The sequence below is a fragment of the Pyxicephalus adspersus genome, chromosome 3 (genome assembly GCF_032062135.1).
Source record: "Pyxicephalus adspersus chromosome 3, UCB_Pads_2.0, whole genome shotgun sequence".
In the NCBI taxonomy this organism is placed as follows: domain Eukaryota; kingdom Metazoa; phylum Chordata; class Amphibia; order Anura; family Pyxicephalidae; genus Pyxicephalus; species Pyxicephalus adspersus.
The window spans coordinates 75,098,956-75,122,191 of NC_092860.1; the positions used below are offsets into that span (position 1 = coordinate 75,098,956).

The 23,236-nt window shown below is 35.8% G+C and overlaps 1 protein-coding gene across 7 annotated transcripts in view; it reads right to left on the reverse strand.

The window, feature by feature from the left end:
• The window catches only part of PSD3 (pleckstrin and Sec7 domain containing 3), a 275,704-nt gene that overhangs the window by 17,346 nt on the left and 235,122 nt on the right, over positions 1 to 23,236 (reverse strand). For all 7 annotated transcript variants that reach the window (XM_072405277.1, XM_072405270.1, XM_072405271.1 and 4 more), the window contains 3 exons: positions 15,505 to 15,662; positions 12,407 to 12,551; positions 10,636 to 10,779 (listed from right to left, as the gene is read on the reverse strand). In XM_072405277.1, coding sequence (XP_072261378.1) covers positions 10,636 to 10,779; positions 12,407 to 12,551; positions 15,505 to 15,662 — 447 coding nt within the window. The remainder of the gene's footprint in view (positions 1 to 10,635; positions 10,780 to 12,406; positions 12,552 to 15,504; positions 15,663 to 23,236) is intronic.

The following is a 23,236-nucleotide window of genomic DNA, read 5'->3' on the forward strand; positions in this document are numbered from 1 at the left end:
CGGTATGCCCCGCCAGCGGGGTCCTTCCCCATTGTTAAATATATTACAATATCAAAGCCAAAGTCCCATGCAGTCATGGACAATGACTAGTCCCTTATATTGTTGTAAAACATTATAAAAAGATCACTCCGAGGCTATTTATTAGCGTTCTGAACTATCAAACAACATTTCATCCTAAAAGACAAAAAAAGATGGAAATAAAACTGCTACTGTTGTGCAGAATAAAAGAAAAAGAAAGTTCAAACCTAGAGGGCTGCCTGAGCAGTGCATATAAAGGTGTGGGCTCAGTGATAGGGCCCAGACATCAGGCTGTGAAACTATAAGGGCATTGGTTTTTGTTGGTTTGGTAAATCACAGAAGTGTCATATTAACTGTCTGTTTCAAGTAATAACTCTTTAATTGGTATAATTAGCACAAAAGTATTTTTGGTTGGTGGAGTCATTACCTTGAACCCTCGAATATTGTACCAATATTTAAGTATCTGGAACCAAGTAATTCAATGTGCAGATAATTTTCTGAGAATACATATTAATAGTCATACCCATTTTTCCTGTCATTGTAGAAAAAGGTAATATAGTAATATAAGTACCAGGAAATAAAAGACCCTTGCTTTTTTTGAAAAATAGAAACTTGCTCATTGATACTGCGAGTTTAAATAAATGGTCGCAAACTAGTCACACAAAAGTGATTGCCCTCTCTTTAATCTACAGGTGCACAGCAAGGTTTCCTTTATAAATCTTCCTTCAGTCCAAATATGGATGACAGGTTAAGTCACCTTAAAGCAAAGCAAAGTATGGAACTGAGAATTTGAGATACTTCCTGAATAAACCTACCTAATTTGTTCACATATCTTTACTTGATACAAAACATTTTCATTTAATTATAGGGTGGAAAATGAAAAATCAATATGCAGACTTTATTTTGGCCATGTTGATGTTTAATAGTTGTAACTGATATGGCATCAGTAAACCATACATGAGACAGGGGCAATCTAAGCATGGTAGTCCTGCACTTTTACTAAGTTTTCTTCAGAAAGTCCAATGTATAAAACCAAAGATCTGCTTGTCAGTGGCAATAACTAAACCCATGTCATCGGTTCTCTGAACACATGTGTATCTTTAGTACATTTTTACTGTTCTCCGTGAAGGAAAGGTAGGCAAAAAATCCAGTGATCCGTTCTGATTGAACATTGGAAACTCTAAATATTAATCTTCCTCTACTGTTGGGCTACTGCCTGATTTTTAATCAGGACATGCATAGCTTGGCCAGAAGGGTAGACTTTAGTCTGTTATGTCATGGGCTGACTATGGGACAACATGCAAAGTGTGTGTGCACAGCATTTCATAGGTTCTAAGGCAGGGGTCGGCAAAGTTTTATGGACACTAAGCCATTTATGGGGTGGGCGGGAGCACACTAGGAAGGACCCTCCCTAATGGCTTTGCCCACCACCAGGGACTGCCCCCTAAAGTGAAATCCCTCTCCTCCGTATGCATTGCGAAGGAGAGGGATTTACCTTCAGGGAGCTTTCCCTATTTACTGCGGCGGCAGAAGTATCAACGCTGGCCGTGGTAAATAGGGGCGCAAACGCAAGGGGGCTGGACCGGAACTCTGGCTCGGGTAGTTCCTAACGCCCCCTGGCCGATCCGCGGGCATTAGGCTGGATCAACCAGGGGGTGTTAGACCAGAACGAACTACCAGCTAGGCCGTATCTGGCCTAAGGGCCAGAGTTTGCCGACCCCTGTTCTAAGGCAATGGGTGAGGATATACCTAACCACACTAACACAGATTTCCTATCATGTAAAGCATGGTCAAACAGAACAAAAATGAATGTTTCAAATTTACATCAATAAAAGCTTTGCATTGCATTTATTATGGGGAAAAAAGGGATGTAATTTAATTATTTGTTGGCTTACATTATATCACTCAGGGATCAGAGAAATAATATTTTGCCATCATGCCTCCTCTCTACCTCCTACTGTCCTATATCTAGTAAGGTTTTATGTCAAATACCAAATAATAACCACCCCCCCAAATCTTTTTTTTACCCCTATGAATGCTTACCAAGTATATCAACCATTATTGTACAGTAAATTAAAAGGATACCTTGAAGGAACCCTAACACTTGCCATAGTCCACCTAAAACGACAATTAATTCTGAGGACCAATGTTTTAGAAAGTCAGAAGAATATAGTCTTCAAGTTAAATTTCATAATTCAACAAATTGGCCTGGCAATAGAAAAAAACCATATCACAGACAACCAGTTTCAAATAACTAAATAGGAATAAGTTATGGTGCATGAAGTTAATTATCTGTAAACACAGTCACAATGGTTTACCAGTTCAACAGGGGCTAGTAACAAAATATGGTCCTATATTGCTATTAGTCGGATAACAATAACAATTCTGCTAATATTAAACAGCAATCCAAAACATAATGTATCTTTTTCCAATGTACACAAGAAGATATGTTTTGCAAAAGTGTGGAATGCCTTTTTGTGTTACAATTTTATATACGTGTTGATGTCTAGTGAAATATCCATTGTTACCTATATTTGAAAACTTCAATAAAATCTTTGAAATATAAAACATAAGGTATGTAACACATTAATTATTTACTAATGCCGTAGAAACTACAGATGCCAAATACCGCCTTTGATGTTGCCCATTGTATTCTAAACAGCATATCTGTACATAAGGTCAGAAAGGGATTTTCTGAGGATAATGTATGTGAAACACGTTTAGGTCTGCCTAAAAAACGATATTAGTATAATACCTTATAATAATACTTGGTTTGTTTGTAACATGAACACTTGCTAAAAAAGGTACACCTCTGTATAATTTGCTTTAAAGAAACATTGTCATTGTTCTTCCTTTAAAAACTGTTCTATATCAATTGTTTATTTAGGTTTATGAATAGGTAAGAAGGATGCAGAGGTGATCAGTGTAAGAGGGGAAAAGGGTTGTGGTCAGGAGTGATCAGTGTAAAAGAGGGGTGGAGTGTTTCAGAGTGAGCGGGGCAAATGGGGGATCCAGGGGTAAGCAATGTAAGAGGGGATGGAGTAAACAGAGGTAAGCAGCATAAGAGGTGCAAAGCAAGAGAAGTGCAGAGATGAGAAGTGGTGAAAGAGCAGGGCTGGAGTGGAAAATGGGGTAAGCAATAGTGGAAGAGGGGTGTAAAAGTAAGAGGTGGAGTATGATTATTTTATTAGAGTTTTTCTTATTTAGGTGTATGTGTAGTTATTTGTAGAAAAGGGGTTTACATAGTCTATATTATGTAAGCAAAAACATGTGTAGTAAAAGAGTTTTGTGCCACAGTTTTGTTCTGCTAATTCTCCATGAAACCAATATTTCATGCAGGTAACTCTTGATACAGCTGGTGTAATGCACCTACAATCAGAAGGAGATTGTGCATGGAAGGAGTGCCAGGTAAAAGCCTTTGAAGTCCAACAAGAAAATTAGGACACTAGATAAAGATTACAGTTCGCTTTTGAACATCAGAAAATAGAACAAATACAAATTTTCAGGCACAACGTGATGTGGACTTGGAAATGTTCTGAATATGGGGGGGGGGGGGGGGGGGTTAAAGGAAAGGACGGAGTCGAAGGTGATGCCAAGACAAAGTTCCATGAAGGGGGAGGGGGATAACGGTGTTGTTAACAGTTAGAAATATGTCAGGGGGAGATTTGAGATTTTAGAATTTTGGGACGGGGAAAGGGGGGGTGGGTTATAAATTCTGTTTCAGAAACCTGTCAGACATCCATGATGAGATGGCCGACAGGCAGCATGAAACCTTATCCAGGAGGGATACTGGTCAGGGGTGGACGAATAGATTTGAGTGTCATCAGCATACTGATGATTCTGGTCCAAGGATGAGATCGTTAGGTATGATAATGATTCCACCAACACTATCCAATACACAGAGAAATGGAGAGTTATGAACTGGCCTAATCTAAGCCATGATTTAAATCCTATTGAAATGCTAAGGGGATGGATATCAAATGGGTGGTATATTCAAGGAAACATATACATCTGACAACTAAAGAAATGTTGCTTAAAGAAGTGGTCAAAAACTTCACCAAGCCAATGTCAATAAATATATTTATTATATAAATTTATAAAACACTTTATAATATATATAAAGAATAATCCTAATTTTAGCCAACTTAAAAAACGTAAAAATGGTAAAAATGTGCTTTCTTTAAACTAAATGGCAGTTACCTTTTATGTGATAAAATACTTCAGGACTCACAAGTGTCCCTTAAGCAGAGCCACTGTTCACACAAAATGAATATAATGCAGGTACATAATGTACATAATGAAGAAAATAGCTGACCCAGAAGCTTGTCCCTGAACGTTATTTTTAAAGGTTGCCAGCTATGATTACCACCCAGGACATCAGGCTATTGTAATCCACCTTCTCTGTGAAGAATGCAAGTATTTACAATCAGAGCAATCCAAGCCAACACATACTAATAATAATAGAGTGCAACCTCATGTAGAGCACCCCACAGTTCAATAAGTATACAAATCAAAGCACAAAAATATACAGCTGCTCTCCCAGCTACACAAATTAGGACATATAGCCTTTCATTAAAATGCAAAGGTTACCTACAATAATATGTTTCTGATTGGCCTTGTTTGTTAGCTTGGTACCAAAACTAGAAATCTCTAAAAATCAAATGGTAGCTATATTGTCAACCTGTCATCAGGTGGTCTTACATTACCTTTTGTATTTTTAATTTATTTCACATTACAAATAACAGAATAGTGAAACTATTTATGATTGAACCACAACTTTATATAGATAGTGTCCTGTTCCAGACTCAAACCTTGGACCCCAACAATGAAAGCCAAAGTTCTAGCAACATGAGCCATCCGATTTTAGTATTGTAATCCTGCACTAATAAAGATTTAACAAGACACAGAATTCTCTCAAAAATTCAGTTCGTTAGCTTCAGACCTGTAGATGCAATTTTGGCATATTTATAATGCAGTGAATATACCTTTCGCCATTCCCTTGTGGTAAATCAGTTTCAATAACAAATGCATTTTGATCATTCACAAGCAGCACGTGTTTGAACAATGTCTTTCACTTTTTAAATATACCTTTTATTATCTGCCTGAAAGAAGTAATCTACAAAATGCATCTGCTGCAGACAGGTGGCTTCAGTCTTTACACTTTACACCTGTCTTGGCTTCAAAGTGAAAGGCAGCAACAGGGGGACCGAGCTGTGTAAGGCAACATATGGCTACTGTTAGAGCTAATGGATTTACATGGTTGTGTCATCTCTTAATCAGCAGTTTACAAACTACCTAATGACCTTGTCTGATACAATGGACCTAATTGTTTAAAACTCTTTTAAACTGAATAGGATAGATCATGGGAGAACCTGGGCGATCCAACAAACCTGGAAAGGATTTCTAACATGTCTTTTGCTAATATTTGGCAAATATTTTCAGTTCTGAACCTAATTCGATTCAGATTTGCTGAATCTGAAAAAAAAAATACCTATCAGGTATTTATTCGAATGGCCAAATCAGACCAGAAGCATTCCAAGGGCAAACACCCTTTAAACCCCCATTATGAACAATGTGAACCCCTTAATTCCTATATCAGTTTCTAATGATTGTGATACATTGGATGACAGAACTGACCATATGCTAAGGTTTATGTATATATATTACTTTAAAGGAGGAATCCATTATGTAAAAGAGTTACATATGCCAATTATCCAAAAAGAAAGAAATATAAATCTATGCATTGTATTAACAAACAGCCAAAATGTAGGATTTTAAAATGCTTTTATGCTTGAAGAGTGAATTGCTGCTTTAATGCAATGTCAATAAGCTTTGCTAAGTGGGAATGGTGATTTAAACTGCATATCTGTCTTCTGCTGAAACAAAGAGATTATCGCAGTTGAAAGCAATGTGGGTACAGACACTGAAAGATCAGAATCTATGAAACTGTATTTTGTCTTCAAAGCTCTGCTGATAGAAAATGCTTCAAAGTTTCCTAAATCTAAATGAATGAAAACAAGGTAAAAAAAGAAGCAATGCTGCACGTACATTTAAATACTGTTTTAACCCAAAGCACCAGTATTTTGGAACCACATTATTCATTAGACTCCTTAATCTTTGGTCTTCAGTCCATGCTTTAGCTTTCAATTAAATGCACTCAAGATTCTCAGTTATCTAAGATTTTAATATATTATTTAGAAGTAGAAGTATTGCCTAATCCTAAACTGCAGTAATGTTTAAAAAAAATATATATTTAAAAAAAAAAAAAGTATTTGAATAAATATACTGATGATCACATAAATGTAAAAAGGGAATCTTGGAGATATGATCTTGGATAAAAGTCTTGGAGAGTGTATGAATTATTCATTGGTGAAATAATTTTATTAATAAGGCATTCCTACAGAATTTAAATCATTTGTGTACATCAGAGCCATACTTATCATTAGATCCCATTCACACTTGTCCATCCTGGTGTGTTGCATTAATTCATCTGCATTAATGTGCATTATGTAATGTGTTAATGTGTGTTATGTTAAGATAGCCTATTTAAATGCATAGGCTTCCCACACTCTTTAAGAGATAAATGATGTTGTATACCAACTACGCCTAAACAGATCCCTACCAATAGGTTATAATTCTTATTTTAGGACCTTGCATCAGTAAACCTACATACATACCAGTTTGCCCTACTTGTTACCCAATCTGCTCTTTTTTCTTCTAATTACACATGGTGTAATGTTCATGGTGTAAAATGTTACAGTTCTATGAATATTGCACACTTATCCATGGGTTCCTTTCCGCTGTTCACCTTTCTCTATATTATTTGGTTCTGCAAAGCAGCTCTGATGGAAGTGCTAAGGGTAAATTCCAGATGATCAGACCATGTTGATGCTTCAATTATTCAGAAACAATGTGTTGTGACTATGTGGGGCACTGATGTACAAGTGTAAAGGGAAAAGGGTATGACAGCCTTATGGGCTGGTGAGCTGCAGCATTTTGATGTGAACTTTACAGCAATCACATTGGTTGCAAACTATTTCTGTATGCGGAGGCAGGTCATTACGTGGTTTATCTTTTGGCCACGCAGTTATTGTTTGAAGATTTGAACTGTGGCCACAGCCATATGCAAATCTGGTTATCCGTGGTTCAGTTCGCCTTTCCCAGGAAGACAGCAGAATTTGCTGTGTTCCAGGGAGATGCTAGCTGCACAATTTCACTGTGGCTATAAAAGGGTTCTTTGCCTGTTGAGGTTGCTGACATCCCATCCAAGATAGGGGCACATAACAAAGGTCTTTTACCTGCTGTATTTGGAAAGGCTTTCTTGGGACATTTTACTGAATAAATAAGATATATGTTAAACGAGTAAAACTTATCTTTACAAATACAATTATTTAGAACAAGATTGCTTTACAGAATTACAGGAAATATTCCCTTCTCTACTGTCAATACAATACTACTGCTAATATTTGAATGAAAATGCATGCAGGGTAACATTTTATTTAATGGTAACCTGTTTAGATAGAAATAAGGGAGTTGTGTTATGATTTAAGCTCTGGGGCTGTCCATGTTATCCTTGTCTTGTTAACCAAAGCTTTCTGATACTATATTTAATACAGCAGGTAAAATTTCCATGAAATCTTACAGAGTAATGTACTTTTTTTAGACCTAGCCAGTCCTATACCTGTCCCATACTTGCATTCTATCAGGAAGAACACGCTATAAATAAACGTGAACTGTACATTACTAAAAGTGACTTAAAATTCTCTTTCTAGCTCAGTTATTACATTGCAAGTCAAACCTACTCCTGAAGAAACCTGTTAAAGGCGAAACGTGTCGGAAAATCCTTAAAAGGGACTGCAATTAATTACCTACAATTTGGAGCTCACTTGTAATTCATTAAGGAGGGATTGCTATCCAATCTGTCTACATTTCCTTATGAAAATCTTTGTCTATTGCCTATACCAAGACCCAAGAATTGTTTTCCTATATATTTGCCTATAAATTAATTTTTCATGTACTATATTGATTTATGTTGATGATTTCAGTTTGAGAAAAATACTAATCTGTTTCCCACAAAGCCTTCTCTATGTCTTTTCGTTGTTTACATAATTAAAAGCTTGCAAGTTCTGCAGGTTCCCATTACCAAAGTGATGTACAGTTAGATTCAGGCCCAAAGGGAAATATTACAACTATCAAAACATCTACTGCCCACCAATTAGCCATCAATCTCAAATCCTGGCAAGGGTAGTATGACAGGTAGGCACTCGTAAGTGAGAAAAAAATTTGTATCAGATGAAAGTGTTTTATTATGTGCAAACTACCTACCTACCTAAACACAAAAAGCACAGCATCTATAAACACTGTTGCTTTTCATGTATACTGAAAAAGACTGTACTTTCAAGTATTTTAAGTAAAAATTTCACCTGATGCCAACAGAAAATATTTTGTGGTTTGCTTCATGGTGACAATGGCTCTATTTGCCCCTCAAAACGAAATTCTCAGTACAATTCAAGTTAGTATAACTTTCCACTAATATCTAAATCTATCATAACCTCTGCACTAATGCAAAAATTTGTCTTACATCCCCCGTAAATTACTGTCAAAACACTGCAACCTCCTAAAACTAAAGTGATTGGGTGCATGCTTGTCTATTACTGTATCTCTTTGCTTAACTGAATTTTTGTAAAAAGCAGGAGATGAAAAACCGATAATGCCTATTCGTACCACAGAACATTTCTCCCTACACAAATTCCCCATCCCAACCCACTACAATCTGAAAGAGAAGAAATGTCAAATAAAATAATTCTATGCTTAGACAGTTAAAGACAGTTTCTCCCTTCTTCAGCAGATCACATAGGACAGGGGGATTCTGTTTTACATAAAAGCGTTTTGTCCTCTTTGTAGTATGCTTTACTACTGGGACCTGTGTCTTTCAACTGTCTGTCAACCTTTTTTTTTACTGTAAAAATGGAAGCGAAGGAGAGATTGCCTAAACTAAATCAATGAATCAATAGATCATCTAGCTTCTTGCAATGCGTTCTATGCAACCCAAAGTTACTACTTTTTGTGTCCACACACTAACTGTATTTTTCATATCTATGTATTCAATGTGCCTGCCATCAAATTCATCTTTTTTTTACGGTTTTATGACCATTAATCCCCTATATAGTTCTAGAAAATTATTAGTTGATTTTGATACTAGTTAAATAGGTATATGATCATATATAGGTAATAGGTAAATTGATCATATATCATACACAAGCTGGAATATTTCTTTGCTTGACTGGATACATATTTAAACCTTCTCCACATAGTAGTGCCTTTAAAAAATGTTAGTTTTACCTGAACTGAATATAATACAAAATACTGTTAAGACTACAAAAAAAGGTTTAACTCCTAACATTCTACATGTGCTAAAAAGGCTTTTAACATTTCTAAAGCAGTGGATGTAGCAACAGAGGATCCTTAGCAACAGCAAAGTTACACGCTTATTAAGTTACTGTATCTCAGCATGAACAAAGAGGTTGGGAATTCAATTTCAACAAAAAAAAAAAAAAAGAAAGATTGCAGAACATTAAGAACATTGTGCAAAACCTCAAGTGTATGACTCATACTATTATATATTAACAATATAAAAAACTATTTGTGTGCTAAGGATTTTTTTTAAAATATACACTTGTATCAGGTGCTTCAAGTGGTTAGAATTTCGTCTTGCAAATCTGGAATCCCAGGTTCATATTTTTGCATATTGCATTATGGTGATGGGATTATATTAAAAAGATTTCTAAAAATATTCACTTGTAAGTAAATAGACATGCTCACTTTAAGGTATGTATAGCCTCCAATCATGCAGTCATGACATCTGTTCAGTGATTTGTCAAAATTTGACCTACATGCAACCCCTGACCAGAATAGAATGAACATTGATGAACATTTAATACAAGGTGCATCGCTGACCTTCACTTTACAAAGCATGTGGGCTACCTAAATGTGTTTAAAGCCCAACTCATGTATCTAATGAACCAGGATTACAATCTCTGGCAGGGTCTTCTTGTTGATTCTCGTCCTGTTTCTTCTCACTTGCTGTCCTGACATGAATGATCCCCAAATAAAACAACCACTGTAACAAGAACACTTCTTTAAAAAGATAGGGCCATGCATGGAACATCTGTCTGTGCCTTCATTTCCTGGTGACACCCAGTGCAATAATTTCTTAGTCTGGTGTCCCAGAGGTGACAAGTCTTTGAAGCGACAGTTGGCAATATGAAAAAAAACAAAGCTGATAGTGGTTTTACACATTTCTATCTTATTCAAATCCATTGCTATGTTTGGTAATTCCCAGCACTCAGTTTGAAGGAGTTATTAATGAGTGTTTAATTAATTGAAATGTGGTATTAAATACAAGAATTGAACCATATCTGTAAAGCACCTTATTATTAGTGAAATAAACAACATAGCACAACATGACATATTCACTAACACTGGAAAAAGAAATCAAACGACCAATCCTTACAGTTCAAGCTGCTGCAGAGCATGCTGGAACTTACTATTAACAGAACCTACAGTGCTGCACATGGTGACATGCATTTTGAGAGTTTCCCATTTCAGGACAAATACCTCAAATTCCAAGTAGTGATCTTTCATCTTGTACTCATCTATTTCCTTGGCTTTTACTTTCTTGTCAGGTGGATAGGAGCGATGCTCAGCCAGCTCAGTGGAGATCTGTTTGAGTTTTGTTTCATGTGATTTCAGCTGTTCCTCCTGAAAAGCAGACAAATGACAGCTAGTTTAACGCTTCTGGACATGCTGAGATATAATAAATCAGAAATTTCCCTGAAATCTCACTGCAGATAACTCAACATAGCAGAATGACTTCACACTAATATATGTGGGACAATCTGACTAGTACGGAAGATTGATTTGTTTGATTAGCTCATTATTGAGAAATAATGCATACTATTACTAAGTACAAAAACAGCTCTTGCCCTGGGCACACATCCAAAGGTCAGACATCATATGCAATCACAAAAGAAAGAGATATTTATAAGGGATAATAAAACTGATATTTTCTTTTACACTCTGGCATCCTTTAAATAAAAATCACAATTTTCCACCAGGACGTCAACAAGTGCCCCAAATTAATTTAATTACAAAATGTATAAATCTTGAGTGAAAGTCTTCTAACTCCGATGTAAAATGCTTTAACAAATAGACCCCTTTAAGTCCTTGGCCAAGTTTACAGATGTTCGCCTGGAAAAGCACAAACAGCAATAAAATGTGTTTGTTCATTTTTTTTTCAAATAATAAAAACCAAGCCATTTGTCTTTTCTGTGGCACAAATAATTAAAATACCCATAAATAGGCATAAATGCTTCTGTTATGCTCAGTGAAAGTTTTACAATGCTCCTAGAAGTGCTTAAATCTTAACTAACTATGGTGTGTTTTCATTCCAACCCAAAAATCACCTGCAGAATTCACCAGCATTGATATGTAGAGAAATTTCACATATGAAACATGTGAATTTTTATACAGTTTTTTTAAAGACTTTTTACAGTCTGTGAAAATGAAGACTTTTAAAGCACCATCTGCCATTACTGTAGCTGCTATAATCTGATAAAAAGTGAGCTATGTTTGCTATTGGTTTTTCTTTCTTTCTCTTTGCATTAAGAAGTTAATGAGAACATAGATGTTAATGTATTTAACCGTGTAGATTTCCATACTACATTTTACCTAGTATTAAATATAAAAAACAAGGTTTGCATATTACAATAGGGACCCCATCCCTATAAACCTATCCTAGGCAAGATCCTGGGAATGATCCCAAATCCAGCACTGTGCTGGAGTGTCATCAACACTGGAAGATCACAAAAACTGGACCTCAACTACCGTGTTGTCGAATGCGGTGCCACTGCAATGCAATTTAGATTGCACGGTACATCAATGATCAAAAAGCTCAATAATCATGGGTCACACTAAAAAAATTGGAAGCTTTGCTTGTGCTTATGGTTGTGGCCATTCAAAGTCTCGTTTGAAGCTACTATAAAGAAGCAGTTGTAACTGTTTGCAATTCTGTAAAGCTGCAACAATATGCTATTAACTCTTAAGCTCTCCATTTATTCCACATATGTGTCAGTACAACTGAAATGCCCTGCCCTAACCCTTTAAATAATAATGAATGCATCAGCTATTAAGAAAATCCAGCTTGAAATATTTTTTTTAAATGAAGAATGTTTAAGGACCAAATATTATAGTTAGAGGCTCACTTATCACTTAATAACAGGGGGATGAATTATGAATCCTGTAGCTCTTGCCCACAGCAATCAATTAGATTTCCTCTTAACAATTAAAATTAACTCATAGTATTCTCTGCTAGTGTGGAGTTACAAACCTTAGATAGTTTAGTAGTGGTAGCAGGAAGTAATGGACGGCTAAATTTTTTCTGGGATCCTATCGCTGCTGGAAAAGGTGGAGCAGAAAATACTGCTGCCACACAATTTATTTTGTTAATCCATGACTCCATCTCCTCAGTGCTCCTAGAAGAAAAAAAAACAGATGCGTATAAGAGCATCATAAATACTTAGTATCTCAAATGTATTAACTGTGGGTTTGCTAACAATGCAACCCTCATATTTTGGGGTTCAAAAAAACAAAACAACATCAGGCATATTTAAAAAAAAGCATTAGAAAAAGAAACAAGAATTTGTATATAGTGCAATAACTGATAATAAAATTTCCAACATCAACTAATCACAGATTTATGTTTAATGCACTCTAAGAGGAGTGTAAAGGTGCATGCTGTGGGTTGCTGTTTCTTGCACATCCTCCTTGGTCTTTGCAACTAACAGGCAGCTCTTTACAATTATGTTCCCAGCTATGTTCTCTCAAATATGTTTTCTAATATGCATGTTTAATTTAAAAAGCAGCATGGGATTTTTAGTATAATGCAGGCATTGTAAAACAAATATATATATAAAAAAACACACCGTACCGTAAGTGTAAGACAGCTCCATCTGTCTGAGTTGAATGCATGGCTGGTCTAAAAGGCAAAGTTTTATTACTTCCAAAGTATGTATGTTATTGTCAGCCTCACCAGAAGCCCTGGATATTACTGTAAAACTGCTTATTAAATTGATAGGCCCAAAGATTTGATTGGTTGATTTTTTTCCTTATCAGATCAGCCAGACATTCAGCTGTGACAGGATGGTTTAGGAGGCTGAAATTGTATTAACCTTGAATAAAATATTATAATCACTATTAGGTAAATAGATGAACATTGGGTGGCACAGTGACTCAAGGTTAATATTCTGGCCTTTGCAGCGCAAGGTCCCAGGTTCGAATCTCAGCCAGGGCACTATCTGCATGTTCAACCGGTTTCTCCACTCCGGTTTCCTCCCACATTCTAAAAACATGCCATTAAGTGGCAAATTGACACTCCATTGACTTGTGTTAATGACATATGACTATGGAAGGGACAATAGATTGTGAGCCCCCTTTGAGGGACAGCTAGTGGCATAACTATGGACTTTGTAAAGTTTTGTGTACTATGTTGATGCTATATAAATATTAGTTAATAATATTATACTAGCTGATTAGTCTTTATGTAAATGACAATATTTCCCCTAAACTCGCACTACACTCTTCTACTTAAAGAAGAACTTTAGATGGCACCGCCATCTTCTCCTCTTCTATATGGTTCTTCATCCTATGTCACCCGACCCAGGTGCGAGATCGGCTGACTTAGAATGAAAAAAAAAAAGCGGTGAATCTGACATTCCCTCATAGAGAACTAATTATTGACATTCAAACAATGAACCTGAAACATGAGATATGGACCTGGAAGATTTCCCACCGGGGAATGTTAGTGAATGTCAGATTGATTGCTTTATGGGTAGACCCCTAAATGATCAATACACTGCAAATTTCATTAGCAATAAAATGCTTAAATGAACATATTGTACATTATCATTTATAATGTTCATTATCTGTAAACACTATAATATCAACACTGGGTTGTTTAACCACCTGGGCGTTACACTGAGGTCTAGATTTCTGTACCAAAAGCGTTACAGGTTTTCATGAAATTTTTTTTTTTAAATTGTAGACCTGTAACTTACAGAAATATGTCCGAATAGGGGTCTAGTAGATATAATGAATATAAAAAATGTTTGAAACACACAATCATGTAAAAAAAAAAAATTACTTTTAATAAAATTAAAGGAAAAACACAAAATTCAGCTTAAACAAGAATACATAAATAAATGAAAAATACTGAAAATGCAATAATTCGGTATACTGTATAGTAATATATTTTTCTAAAACACCTCCCTAGTGTCCGTCACATACCTATAGACAAAACCACATAAATATATTTTCTATTATTTTGGATTGGATTGGATACAGGACTTTGTATTCAATCCAATACAAAATGAGAACAAAATTCAAACTCTCATTATGTATTGGATTGAATACAAACTCCTGTATCCAATCTAATACAAAATACATACTTTGTATTTATTTTTAATTGAAACTCATTCATTCATTTTGTGTTGGATTGAATACAAACTCCTGTATCCAATGCAATACAAAATGAATGAATGAGTTTCAATTTGAATTTCCCGCACACACGCCGACGTCATCGCGCACGCACGCACGCACAAGAAGCCGGCCAGCTTTTTTTTTCCTCCGCCGGCCGGCTTCTTGTTTCAGAGAGCACCCGGCGCTGGAAGGAGAAGGACGCGGGACGATCAGCGGGACCAGGAGACAGCACCCGACGCTGGAGAGGGAGATCGACGCTGGAGGACGACGCTGGAACACGGACACGACGCTGGATGAGCACAGCGGGACCAGGTAAGTGGGGAGTGAGAAAAGTACGGGGTTATCAATTATTGCAACTTTTTTTAATACGAAAAAGTACGGGGTTAACGGTTGGGAGGTTAATGAACCCAGTTAATCAAGCAGCAATTATATACTGTAAGTAGACTTGAGACCTTACAGGTATTACTAATCTTGACAGTTTGTTTTACAATTATTTTACAGTGGGTAACGTCCATTATATTCATATTGCTGTCACATGCAATGTACAATATATTTTTTATTTGGTTACACTAATGTGTGCAAAGAAATCTATGCAAAGTATAGAATGCTGGGCTATTAGTAGTTTGCCTTTAAGTGCTTGTGTATCTAGTGTTCTTATAGCAGTCGATGTGAAAAAGCAATATTTACTCTAGGAATGGGTTGAGTCCTAGAGGTGGCATTAGATGGGAAGGGAGGTAAGGGATAGAAATCCTTCTATGGGCCCTTTATGTTCCATTGTCAATTTAAAAGATATGATAAGATACAACGTCCTGTCTAAAAGTTTGCACAGCCAACACAAACCATGTAAATTTCCGAAAGACATTTACAACATAGGATATTTCTAAGGATTCAAGAACGCAGATCCAAATTTTACCAATGTGTTTTTGAGATTAGCATAATTAGTATACTTACTGTGCTTGAAAGAGGAAAACTCTCCAGTCTGCTGTCTTCAGTTTGAGGACATTGGGTCTCTTCTCATAATCTGTCGCCTTTGAGGCCAAGGCGTGATGAACACTTACAGCATTTTTTAAATCATCTTCAGAAAGAGCCTTCTCTGGCTTGTATTCATCCTGTGTTTTAAAAGAGGGAAGCTTTTTTAACTAATAATTACAAGTGTCTTATTAATGTCTTATTAAAAAAATATATATATAAATAATTTATCTGAAAAATATGAACATTTAGCAAACTGTCACAAGCCACTTCCCTTATTGTAGCCATTCTTTACGAACTAAAAAGACCATTAATTTGGATTAATGAGGGTTCAGTTTGGGTATGGATGGAATAATGGTATAATAATGCATTTAAGTTAGAAAGTTTCTGGTTTATTTAATAAATTAATTTAATATCCATTTTTCATTTCATGTAGCATAAAGTAGTCAGCATCTGCACAATTAGCCCTGTGGAATATAATAAGACGTGCACATCAGATGTCAGCTTAGGTTCAAGACTTCTAACAGATGTGCTAACATTGCATTTAATCAGAGAAATATGAAAAATATAACATGCTCCTTTCCACCTAGACCCCCAACCCCTGCTTGAGTGGGATAAATGGCTTAACATTTGCCAAGGTTCCAATAAGTTTTCATTCACCTTGAACTAACTCTAGCTTGACAGAATGGAAACATACAAGATCACATCTCAGCAAAGAAAAAGTGAAAATATCTGACAATCCCCTTTGTCTGCTTTTTCTAGATAGCAGAATAAAATATAATTTTAAATGCCTGATGTTTGCTATGGCACTATATACTGTACATATTTTATTATCACTAAAGATTGCTTAAATTACTGATTACTATCTATCTACCTATCTATCTATATATATATATATATATATATACACCATAAATATTCCAATATGGTGTATATATATATATATATATATATATATATATATATATATATATATATATATATATATAGTAGAATGGTATAAGGGTTCCAAACATCTATGATTTATTGACCATATTTGCTTCGTCCTTTACAACATTGACCTACCTCACCCCTCACCTACAAAATAGGTTTATTTTGTTTAGTCTGTCATGTAACTGGATCAATAAATCACCATCTTTTAAACTGAATTCCCAGGTGTCTGCTTATCCTTCATTTAGGAGGGTCCTATAAAAAAACCTACCTAAGCATTCACACATTGAATGGTTTATTTTTTTTTTTTAACTAAAGATCTTTTAAAGGGCACTATAGTAAGAACTTGTACATCCAATATTTGTCATTTATCTTTTAGTGGTAAATTATTCTCAATGCATTACCCTTCTCATACATTTAAAAGCATTCCTTGGGAGAAACTAGATTTAATATGTTTATGTCCAGTGTAAATGTCAAGAGTCCATATGAATCCAAGGAAAATTTTAAATTAGATTAGTTATGCATTTTATTAGATAAACTGAAAAAAAATATTTATATCCTGACTGTTGATAACATTTTTAGGTTTTAACTCTGACAGCTTCTACCACTACATTCTGTCAATGAGTCATTCACTGAGGTTCTAATAGTGCTATGGAGACCTCAGTGAATAACTTACTGACAGAATACAATAGTAAAAGCTTTCAAAGTCACAACAGACTGACAGACAGATGTAAACAACAGACTCCATGTAGGACCCTCATTGTGCAGGTAGAAATACACCCTGCAAAGACAAATATTAGTTTTTATTCTTCTGTGTTGTGTGTTTATGTCTAGACTTGATTTAACCTAGGATTAGGTAAGGGGTATTAGGCATCCTTTTACTCATTCCCCAGGGTGAGGGGGGATGTCTACGGGCCCCATTACACTGGGGGCACATTTTTGGGATGAGGCTTTTGTCACATTGTGTCTAGGTTTGATTTAACCTCAGAATGGAAAAGGGGTAATTTGCATGCCTGTACTCATTTTCCAGGGTGAGAGGGGATGTCTGTGGACTCTATTACACCAGGGTCACATTGTGAGGTTGAGGCCCCCTCCCCCAACAATGGTACCAGGTGGGGGTCTGGTTTTGCCAAAAAGTAGGCGGCTAAACATCTTTTGACCCTTCCAACCTTGGCAAGTCAGGTTCCAGAGGACTGAAGGTCTCAAGCCTATAAAAGGGACTGTTTTTTAATAGGGAGGGGGACAGTTTTTTTTACTATTATTTAGCAAAATAAACCCTAAATTTTAACACATCATACAGACATGACATGAATGTTCAATTTATTTACGTTGTGTTCTTAAGTCCCCAAATGCATTGCAATACAAAAGTTTTTCGTAAATTGGAGTTTGTGAATGTGTGAAAATGTCACATTTACAGAAATGACTCTAAATGACTTCTGGCAAAAAACGTTTGTATATGCAAGCACTGGGATGCTAATGAGTGCCTATCAGAAGCTAATTCACCCCTTGATTGCTATATAAATGTTTTTACTTGGGAAATGCTCCTGACTGTGCAGCAATTTTGATGACAACATTATTTTAAAAAGCTTTGCAGTTACCAAAAAATAGGCGTCTACTAGAAGCCAGCATTTAAAAAATGGCTTGGTCCACCTATACTTTACCATTAATTTTACACAAAGTAAAATAAGTTTTTCTTTTTTAAAAAAAAAAAATTGGGACCCCAGATATCCCCAGCAACTGTGGTGACTAAACTATGTTCAGGGGCTTTGCAATTAACTTGGAAATTTTTAAATCTTTTTTTTTTTACTGTAACATGCAACTTTTTTAAATTCAACCTTCAAAGTCAAACTTTTAAGTCAAAAATATTCTCATCCCTAGTATTGAAAATCTGTAAAATGTGAAGGGAGTTCTTGTCAGTATTTTGTGATCTGAATTTCACTACCTTTACAACCTGTATGTAAAAACAACAGCAGGGTACCTTTCCATGAGGATTTCATGTTTTTGCTAATATGTAAGTAAACACTAAACTGTTTATAAAGATCTATTGAATTTATACAGAAAATATTTTTGAATTCTACATTAGCTGATATCTAGGTGTAATTTCCAACTATTTTTTCAAGTGGGCATACAGTAGCTTTTTTAACACTATTACAAAAGAGAAATGTCCCACAAGGTAGAAATTTTGAGCACCAAGCGGACAGACAAAGATCATACAGGGATAACACCAGAACAAAGAGGTCATGAAATCCACAATTTAGGGTTTTTTTCAGGAGGGTCACCCAAAATGGGCCTTATTTCAAAACAGCAATGCAATGCTTCTAATCCTCAGAATCACTAAAGAATCACTAAAACTAAAAGCAATGCAGGCAAGTGTTAAACAGCCAGGGTCCAGCACTATGCACATAGCAGTGGTCAACTCACTATGGGTATTTAAACCTATATGCCTGGTATGCTTGATTTTTATTGTTTGTAGTGGAGCTGCCAAAACATTTGAATAAAAAAATCAAATTGTAGGAGGTCATCAGCAAATTGCCACAAGTAAGGATTTTTCATTAATTTCTATTTTCAAAGTTAGAAATCAAACTATTGTGTAAAATTTAGGACAGGAATCAAAATTACACTTTTTAATTTACTGGGGTTAATTCACTAAAGGATAAGATACTTGAAGGCTATCTGCCTCTCTGACAGTGCAATACTGGTTGCTAAGAATGAATGACATTGAACCTATGAAGGGAATGATTTTAAAATGTGGTTCTATTGGTTGGAATTCTTCTCAATATCAGAATATAGACCTTTTTAAACTTCAAAGGGTATGAACCTCCCCCATTGTGTATCCTAGCCCTATTTCACCATTTCCTTATCCTCCCACTTTTCCTTCCCTTAATATACCTTCTTTATTCATCATTCTCACATTTATTCTTCCTCTCAACTCCCCTGCTTTATTCTTCCCTCCTTTTTTTGCTTTCTTTTCCCCACCCCTATCACATTTTATTACTCTCAGGTAAAATTCCCACGTTTTCCTTTTAACCCCAGGATTGTCTGCCCTAGGCAATCCTACCCAAGCTATCCTAGCTGGTCTGGCAATAAAGATATATTAATTTCTTGGACTCATCCAGGTCTTCCATCAAGCCTTCTTATATGTAATCTTTCCATATTTAAAAACTATAGGAAATCCAGCATCCTCCAGTGCTAATACCTTTCCTCTTAAGTCTTGTTTAATTTGAACAGTTATTTTGTAAACTATTCCTTTACTATCACTGTTGTATATCAGGGTAACTATCTTTACTTGTTTTTATACTATGAGATGTGATTGATTTTATTGTTTGCTCACAAATTAAACAAATATAAAAAAGGAATAGAGAGATAGAGAAAATAGATATATGAAGGAATAGAGAGAAAATAAGGAATTGAGAAAGCTATGGTCAGTTCAATCAATCAACGGTGTGCTAGCAAACATTGTTTTTGTAACTTCCCTCACATATGATTGGTATTCAAAGTTCACATCATTCAGCAATATTCAAGCTAAGGCTTTTATACACCTACCAAAATACAAATAAAAATTATGTCAAATGTAAAATGATGTGGCAGATGTGGTACAATACCCTAAACAAATGCCTAGATAAAACACTGTAAAAATGTAATTACTGGAAATGTCAGCGCTTTACCAATTACAGGTAAATCAAACTATTTCTACGTATACTATATTCACTTTATTTACTGCATCTTTCTAAATCTATAATGCTATGTAAAATGAAGGGAATGAAGGGAATAAAAAGGCTAATGGTAAATGTCAAATAGAATCCATGCCTTTTCTCAGTCAAGCAGCACTAATACATCTGCTTCTGTTCTCAGACAGAACACTAGACTACTTACAGAGCAAAACTTGGCTTCAATACAGAGGCCGAGGGGATTGGTATCATAAAACAACTGTGTGTGAAGGTGAAAAGAAATGATATTTGAAAAGCAAGTCTACTAAAATGAAAGTTTAATTTGTGAATTTCAAGTACAGGGAGGCTGAAAGGACAGGAGAAACGGGGAGAAAAGGACAGGAGAAACGGGGAGAAAAGGACAGTGTGACACATGTGATGTTCAAACTTACAAAGCACTATCTGGTTAAATCCCACTGTCCTGCTTCTTTTCTCTTTGTCCAGTAAAAAGAGATTTAAAGGAAGTAGGTTAAATTATACTCTTTATCAGTCTTAAGGTATGTAGTGGCAGAAAAAAAGTACTGAGGGGAAATTTCTGTAATAAACTTGTCATTTGCAACTCTTAATTATGTGTTAAATATGTGCTTAGTCCTGCCCCTGCCACCCCACATGATTCATATTGCCATGGATAGTATAAACTAACCAACAGGGAGGCATGAAAGGTGGAGAATCAAGATTTGACTTATTTTGAAATAGGCAGATAGCTGGTAATAGATACAGATAATAGATACAGTAATAGATGATTACTGTACCTCAATTTGTGACAATTTAACTTAACTTAGTCATGATGTATTTTAGAAGGAGTTGCTAAAAAGAAAAAACAGTAAATGAATTCATAACATTTTTTCATGATTTATTCCATCAACCAATTAGGGGTTGAACCTATGAAGTTTTTAATCCGTAATAGGACAGAATAAAAACCATGCATGTTCCAATGTACATTGACCGTTGAATTTTGGGAGACAAGGCCATGACTATGTAAGAGAAACTGCATTGTAGAGGAGATTTTTTTTCTTGGAGTAATAAAAAGTTTTGTATAAGGTGGAAAGGATAGGAACTACTGTGAGGTTTTATTGATGGCTAGGGCTCAAGAGATTTTTCCTTACTTCTTGTTTTGAAGAAAGGAAAACAAGCAAACTTTCCAACAGCATAAATAAAAGTATTTTATTTTATTATTGTAATTGTTTATTATAATATTATTTTAATATTAATTATTTTAATTGTTATTTTAGGTTAAAGTAATGCAAAAACCCTTAGCTTTTTATTGTTAGCTTACCTGTTGCAGATTTAGTTGCCATTGCTTGGCTAGTAAAATGATGTTCCCCAAGTAGACAAATAAAGGGAGTTGTTCTAAAAAGAACAGTAACCTTTGCCTATTACACTAATGCCATTGTATTCCCCACCTAAGTTACATTTTAATGCCCTCATTGACCCTCATCGCCTCCCTGGGAAATGCCTAAAGTAAACCGATGTCTGGAGTCGGCCTTTAAAGTCTACTGTCTCTCTTGACATAAATCATTTTAATCTGTTTAGAGAAAATAAAAGCAGTGAAAGCTGGACCAGTCTCATTTCATGGAAATATCCCCATATCTCAAGTAGTATAAATCAATTTCTGTATAAAAAAACATCATATCACAAAGCAGTCAACATTTATAATAGTTTGGGTATATGCCACATTGTAGTTACTGTCTGTGGTGTCTAATACATTACTTACAAAAAGAGATGAAAGATGACTATGAAATTAAATATACAGTTAGGTCCACAAATATTTGGACAGAAACAACTTTTTTCTAATTTTGGTTCTGTACATTTTGGTTCTGTGCAACAACTCAGATGCAGTTAAACTGCAGACTTGCAGCTTTAATTCAGTGGGTTGAACAAAAAGATTGCATAAAAATGTGTGGAACTAAATCATTTTTTATTACACAATCACTTCATTTCAGTGGCTCAAAAGTAATTGAACAATTGACTCAAAGGCTATTTCATGGGCTGGTGTGGACAATTCCTTTGTTATGTTATTAAAAAATCAAGCAGATAAAAGGACTGGAGTTGATTTGTGAGAGTGGGTGCTTGTATGTGGAAGATTTTGCTGTGAACAGACAACATGCAGTCAAAGGAGCTCTCCATGCAGGTGAAGCAAGCCATCCTCAAGCTGCAAAAACAGAAAAAACTCATCCGAGAAGTCGCTACAGTATTAGGAGTGGCAAAATGTACAGTTTGGTACATCATGAGAAAGAAACAAAGCACCGGTGAACTCTTTTGGCAATGCCAAAAGACCTGGACGTCCACGGAAGACAACAGTGGTGGATGAGAGCAGAATCATTTCCATGGTGAAGAGAAACCCCTTCACAACAGCCAACCAGGTGAACAACACTCTCCAGGAAGTAGGCGTATCGATATCCAAGTCTACCATAAGGAGAAGACTGCATGAAAGTAAATACAGAGGGTGCACTGCAAGGTGCAAGCCACTCATAAGCCTCAAGATTAGAAAGGCTAGATTGGACTCAAAAACATCTAAAAAAAAAACCAGCAGTTTTGGAAAAAACATTCTTTGGGCAGATGAAACCAAGATCAACCTTTACCAGGATGATGGCAAGAAAAGAGTATGGAGAAGGCGTGGAACAGCTCATGATGCAAAGCATAGCACATCATCTGTAAAACATGGCGGAGGCAGTGTGATGGCTTGGGCGTGCATGGCTGCCAGTGGCACTGGGACACTAGTGTTTATCCCATGATGTGACACAGGACAGAAGCAGCCGAATGAATTCTGAGGTGTTCAGAGACATACTGTCTGCTCAAATTCAGCTAAATGCAGTCACATTGATTGGGAGGTGTTTCATAATACAGATGGACAATGACCCAAAACATACAGCCAAAGCAACCCGAGCATTTATTAAAGCAAAGAAGTGGAATATTCTTGAATGGCCGAGTCAGTCAGTCAGCTCTGAACCCAACTGAGCATGCATTTCACATGTTGAAGACTAAACTTCGGACAGAAAGGCCCACAAACAAACAGCAACTGAAAGCCGCTGCAGTAAAGGCCTGGCAGAGAATTAAAAAGGAGGAAACCCAGCATC